We start from the raw sequence: 6,744 nt of genomic DNA, 5'->3' as shown, positions 1-6,744 counted from the left end.
AGGTTTTTTTTCTAACAACGGCAAGAAAGCACTAATTAAAGTTTTTTTTTCTAACAACAGCAAGAAATCACTAATTAAATACAATCCATTCGATGACCAAAATGAAAGGCATTATTAAGCAGGTATTAACAATTAACTGCAAATTATTGGTAAATAGATGCATTTCTGCGAAAGAGAAAAAGGGCAATGTTGTTGTTAACATCATCAAGGAAAAAAACGGAGTTTAAGAAACGCAAATTAAACGGAACATTTTTTAAATACGATTTATTGCAAGAGATCGCCAATTAAATACGATCTTTTCACCATTATTAAGTAAACACGAACAATAAACAAATTACATAAGGAGATTTAAAAAGGCCGTTTTTTTAATATAATTTATTGGATCGAAAAAAAAAAGACCCAAATAACCAACAAACCATTAATCGCAGAAAAAGGCATGTTTTCCGATAAAAATTTTTAAAAATACTGCATTAACATCTAACAAATCAAAAATAAATACGATCCATTTGATGGCCAAAACGAAAGGCATTATTAAGCAGCTACTAACAATTGACCGCAAAGTATTGGTAAATAGATATATTTTTGCGAAAGAGAAAAAGGGCAATTTTGCTGTTAACATCATCAAGGAAAAAATGGAATTTAAGAAACGCCAATTAAACGGAATATTTTTTAAATACGATCCACTGCAAGAAATCGCCGATTAAATACAATCTTTTCACTATTATTAAGTAAACACGAACAATAAATAAATTACATAAGGAGATCTAAAAAACCCATTTTTTTAATATAATTTGTTGGATTGCAAAAAAAAAAAGACCCAAATAACCAATGAACCATTAATCGCAGAAAAAGACATGTTTTCCAATATAAAAATTTTAAAAATCACTGCATTAACATCTAGCAAATAAAAAAAAAAACAAAACAATTCACCCGAGTATAGCTAGCAAAAAAAAGAACCGGTAGAGGAAGAAAAAAAGAAGGACAAATTTCATCACAATTGACCAATCAAAACTAGCCACGTCACTATGTGATAAACAATTGGGAGGACTACCACCAACCAACCAATCAGAGGAGGACAACTCATCAAATTGGAATCAATTGGAGGACTATCACCAATCAACCAATGGGAGAGCGCCACGTCAGCAATTGGGTTCAAATAGAGGCCATTGCATTCGCATATTGAACTATATATGTTAATAAAATGTTTATATAAAGGCTGGGGCGAGTCCGCATCACTCATCAGATCTCAGATCTCAATTGCTTTCTGCAAGGGCTGGAACCTCATCTATAATCCCTCACTACTGACCACCCCTGAAGAGCAAGATGAAGTTAAAAGTGTTTGCTGATCGCGGGTCTCAGCCATCACGGGCAGTTCTCATACTCTGCAAGTAAGGATTTTTTAATGCATTTGTTCTTTTTTTCTTGATTTCTAACTTCTCTCTCTCTCTCTCTCTCTCTCTCTCTCTCTCTCTCTCTCTCTCTCTCTCTTCATTTTGAGGCAATCTAAATAGTTTTCATGGCTCTTGGACTTGTCTGTGAAAAGGGCTAATGGCATTGAGTTTGAAGAAGTCCAAATCCAGCTGGCTAAAGGGGAGCACAAATCTCCTGAATACGAAGGTGAGTAAGTATGTTGCTGTACAGTCTTCTTGTATGTTGGGTCAAAATATAAAGACAGGATTTTTGCCTTTTCCTTTCTGGAATATAATTATGAATTTGATCTTGTTTCAGCAATCAATCCCATGAAGCAAGTCCCAGCAATAGAAGTTGATGGAAAATTCAGGCTTTTTGAGAGGTAATTTAAGTGTGAAGCTGGAAGATATGTATAGGACTCTTTAGTTTCTAATCATCAGATGGGAGAAAGAACCGTGATATGTTTTTATTCGTATGGTTTTGTGCTTTAATTTTTGCTTCTGGGCCAGCATCTAGTGCGATATAAAGGAAATTATAGTTTTCAAATTGCTAATTGTTATGCTTTAGAAAGATTTCTTTTGAAAAAATCTCAAAATTTTGAAGGGGTAAAACTAAATCTTTTGAATATTGGATAGCGGGTGCCCCTCTTATTCTCTCTTTGGGAAGTGTGATGATCCCGTGTGTCAAATTAAGGTTCTTCGTCATGCAAATTGTTATGGTTGATATATGATGAAATTATGTTAATTGAGACTGATCCAATGATGTCAATTTAGGTTCTTTTCGGTCTTACTGACATTGATTTGTAGTAATATACTCATAAGTTGAGACTTAGTTCCATTTCCATTTCTGGTACTCATGGCCTGCCTTCGTCTTCCCTGAAAGAAAGGAAAAATGAAAAGAAATGAAGGGAAAATAATGAAGCACACAAGTGGCTGCTCTGGTTTTTCTAGATTTTTTTTTCCTAGTCTCCATTTATTTGAGCTCATTTTCTCCTACCCATCTTAGCTAACTGATCCCTGGACTTTCTGTGCGCAATATTAATGGAATTCACACATCTAATGTCCTCTGCAGTCATGCTATTCTTCGATTTCTGGCAACTGCTTTTCCTGGAATTGCAGAACATTGGTAAGTCTCATCATTGTGCATTCTAGTTTAGAAGGTGTTTCACATTAAATAAACGCATGCTAGTTTCTAAGACAAATATGAATTCAGTCGTCCCCTGAATTTTATTTCAATATGCTCATGGACTCCCAAAAGCAGGCACCGTTACAAGTGCCTCTATTTTTTGGCCAGTTATAGATCCTACGTATGCTTTCACGTCTGTTATTTTCTTTGGATATCCGTTCTAATCTTTCTTGATGCCCTAATTATGGACAATGGGAAAGGGTACAAAATCAGAAGTCAAGATTTTCATGTATTTATATAAGTGGGCATGCTTCTAGAATACACAGATATTCCATACAAACTGGTTGTCCTAATCCTAGTTCTACATTCAGCGTTTCCACTAGCTGATGCTGGAATGTGCTCTAATTATTGATTTCACAGTTCTTATTACTCTAAACATTCATGTTCCAAGGTATCCTGCAGACGTGTTCAAAAGAGCACAGATTGACTCAGCTTTAGATTGGCATCACTCCACTATACGACGGGGTTCAGGTGCTAATCTTTGGTTTTGAAGCACTATATTTTAACTATTCTTGTTCTATCTGTGGTCTGGTGTTATTGGAAAGCTATTTGTCACCAAATAACAAAAAAAATTAAACAGGGAATTGTAGGGTGAATCTTGATAATAATATAAGAAAGATCTGGGATGGTTTTGAATGAGCTCAATTTTCCTTGTGGGAATTCTGGGTTTTGACATCTACCTCTCATTTTTTGAACAAAAAGACATGAGATGAATGAGTGGTACATTGTTCTTGTCTCCTTGCTAGAGTCACTTAACAGACTGCAAAAAGATGAGTATATATGAGGGTCACTTAACACTTAAACGTCCATGACCAATTGGGCAAAAATGTCGAAACAAGCAAATACTTTGGACTTATTATCGAAACCCAAGTGCAGCATGTGAAGAAGTCTAAGAATCATGGTAGAGTTACTGGATATAGTAGAAATCTTAGTCTGAGTAAGCTGGCCTGTTCCTAAAATTTGGCAATTGGAGCAGTAAATGTTTGTTGGCCGCCCATCCCTTATTGAAGAACTGCAGAAGGAAAAATTAATCTTTTTGAATAACTGGATTTTTGTCTAAAAATGACCCAGTTACATATAGAGCAGTCTCATTTTTATTTTCCGTCTTCATGATCAGCACTGTTTACCTGTTAATGTTATACCACATTCTGAAGTATGCTTATCTTGACAGTTGGGGTAGTCCTCAATACTACGCTTGCACCTTTATTTGGCCGGCCTTTGGATCCTCAAGCAGCAGCAGAAGCTGAAAAGCTCCTGTCAGCTTCTTTAGCAAAGATTGAATCCTTTTGGCTCAAGGGTGATGGACCATTTCTGCTGGGAAACTCTGAACCTTCCATAGCAGACCTGAGTTTGGTCTGCGAAATTATGCAACTTGAGGTAAAAAAAGGTGTCTTTCCTCTTGTTAGTTGTATTTCTTTGCAAACATAGTTTCTATATCAACCTTGTGATATCAACCTCGTGAAAAGTGATTTAGATATTAAAAAAGCAGTACCTCTGAAAGCCCAAGTGAAATAGTCATCCTGTTGTTTCTGCTCGTCTTCAGCTAGGTTTCTTCCAGGATAGTAGTATCACTTGCTGGGATGCACATTTTAATAGAAAAGTTTGAGTCCTTGTCGACTTCTAGGATAAAGTGAATACCAAATCTATGGCCATAATTCTGGTTCAGACCTTGTGTTTGTTGAGATGAGTCATGTTGATTGAGATGGCTTATTGTCAATGCTTGAAGAGCCATGGCTAAACTGGAACAACCGTCTTGATAGAGTTTTCTTGTTTCTGATCTTGCTTTCCTACTTGTTCACTCTTCTGGCGGTTAAACTTGTAGGCAAGGGCCCTTTTACGCCTAATCTTTTATTATATTTACCTTGACTTTGCGAAGAAATCTTGTATGAACAACTCTATTGTGATAAACTCTCATTTCAGCTTGGTTTTGAATGTAGCTTGTGGATGAGAAGCTTCAGAAACGGATATTGGACCCATATGAGAAAGTTCGGAAATGGGTTGAAGATACAAAGAAGGCAATACAACCTCATTTTGATGAAATTCATGCTGCCGTCTTCCAGAACAAAGAGATGATAAAGAAGGCGCTGGCTGGTGCAGGCAGTGGTGAGACGAAAACCAGCTGACAAGCTGCTTAGGATTCAAAAGACGTGGGATTGCTGTTATATGTTGAAGCCCTATAAAATCTCCAGAATCTTTTCCAATCATGATCTCAGATGTTGGTGTAAGAAATAAGGCAGTTTGGCAATAAGGGCAGTTTGTGTTTGTAGTGTAAAAAAGCCTGGAAACCGAGTATGTAGTGGGAATATGCATGCTAGAAGAGAAATTGTTACTATTGCAGCTAATTTCAAGTAAAAGAATGTGAAATATCTGGTACAATAAGCTCCAGCCATGCTTGTCCAACGCTGTTTCATGTCCGTCCGATTTGTTCAAATTTGCTCCATGTCTCTCTTTTCCAATGCTGTACTGGAAACGGGGGATTAGGGGTTGGGGAGTGAGGAGTCAACTACATGCAATGCAAAAATATAAAAACATATAAAAAGAAGGTTCCAAAGTTTTCATCGATTTACCTTTGATAATAAAGATTGGATTTCATTTTTTTCATAATGGTCTTCTCCCCATCCTTTTTAATAATGTAGTTTATTAAATAAAAATTATATAATAAAGATAACAGTGGGAGTGTTGTTATAAAAAGTGAAGTATGATTAATATTTGCCAAAAGATTGTCATTACCTACAAAACATACAAAAGAAGGCAATAAAATCCAATTTGACAATACAAACATAATGGTGCTGATAATGCTGCAACCCATTTTTTGGTCCTACAATCATATGTGCACAAAATGCCAAATTCAAGTGCAATGTTTGGACTTATTAGGAGGGATAATTTTATTATTTCAATATAAATTTGCATGGAAATAAATATGAATTGAGACATTAAATTTAAACCCCGGGCTCGGGGGCACAGTTATTTGCCTTTGGAAACTTTGAAGAAACAAATGTTGCTAGAAAAAAAAATAGAAAGAGCATTGGTGCGGGATGGGTATGTGTTACGCCCCGAGCTCACACGCGCCCGTCACGCGACATCCGCTATATTCTCAAGTCCCGCTAAAAAATACAAGGCAATATTTAACTAGACTAAACTTTAAAAGTACTAAATTGTATAACTAAATAAAGTGCGGTATAAACATTATATAAATGGTAGTTTACGAATATCCAATAAATTTGTACATTTATTCACTGGTTGAAGCAGCGGAAACAAAGCAAATAAAATTAACTAGAAGTAGCTAGCATGCTAACTTCTGCTCACTTAAAATCTAATAAAAGTCATCCTCAGGGTCTTTTACGTAAATCAACTCATACTTTTCAGAATCTGCAAAGATGGTAAAAAAATGGCTTGAGCGACAAATCACTTAGTGGGTAATATCTGCCACTTTGTTGGACCATGCATTCATAACTTTATAGGTACATGTATAGATATAAATCAAATCATTTGCACACCGTTCACATCCATAATCATAAAAGTAACGTTGTTTATAAAACAATCAGTAGTAACGAGTGACAAGCAATTTAAAAGCATCTTATTAATAACTATACATGAAAAATCACAAAGTTATAAATTATTTCATATCAATTCATAAGTCTCTTCATATCAGTTCATAAATCATTTCATATTAACTCATAAGTCTCTTCATATCAATTCATAAATCATTTCATATCAGCTCGTAACAAGTACATGTAATGACCGGCTACTGAGTACTCAGCCTAGAGATTAACCTCCTTCTAGGTGGGCGATCAATAGATTTCATGACTACTGATTGGTCTCATTACATACATGGATCAATCGGCCGGACTTTATACCAGACTACCATGACCTTGTCAATCGGCTGGACTCTATATCAAGCTACCATAACCATTAGACAGGACTATAGCCCCTATCGTCTATTCCATGACTGTTTTGAGCTTTTTTTTTATATAAATTCATTTCACACGTTACACGCATAGTTCTTGATTTCATAAAAGATACAGCTCATTTGGTATATAATAACATATCAAGAAGTTTCAAATAAGTCACATGGTCCATTTTTTTGTATAGTCAAAATAGAACTTACTTAAATAGTCAAGTAAATCATTTAATAAAAAACAATTCAGA

General features: G+C 35.5%; 1 protein-coding gene across 1 annotated transcript; it reads left to right on the top strand.

Moving 5' to 3' along the window:
• The first annotated feature begins 1,211 nt into the window (after positions 1-1,211).
• On the top strand, positions 1,212-4,995 carry LOC140013650 (glutathione S-transferase T1-like). The gene is made up of 7 exons (XM_072063240.1): positions 1,212-1,388; positions 1,544-1,617; positions 1,729-1,792; positions 2,482-2,535; positions 2,987-3,066; positions 3,767-3,972; positions 4,533-4,995. Exons 1-7 carry the CDS (start codon positions 1,324-1,326, stop codon positions 4,716-4,718), a joined length of 729 nt encoding a protein of 242 aa, XP_071919341.1. The 5' UTR covers positions 1,212-1,323; the 3' UTR covers positions 4,719-4,995.
• Positions 4,996-6,744: the final 1,749 nt, after the last annotated feature.

The sequence above is a fragment of the Coffea arabica genome, chromosome 8c (assembly GCF_036785885.1).
Source record: "Coffea arabica cultivar ET-39 chromosome 8c, Coffea Arabica ET-39 HiFi, whole genome shotgun sequence".
In the NCBI taxonomy this organism is placed as follows: Eukaryota; Viridiplantae; Streptophyta; class Magnoliopsida; order Gentianales; family Rubiaceae; genus Coffea; species Coffea arabica.
This window is presented reverse-complemented; position numbering and strand designations above follow the sequence as displayed.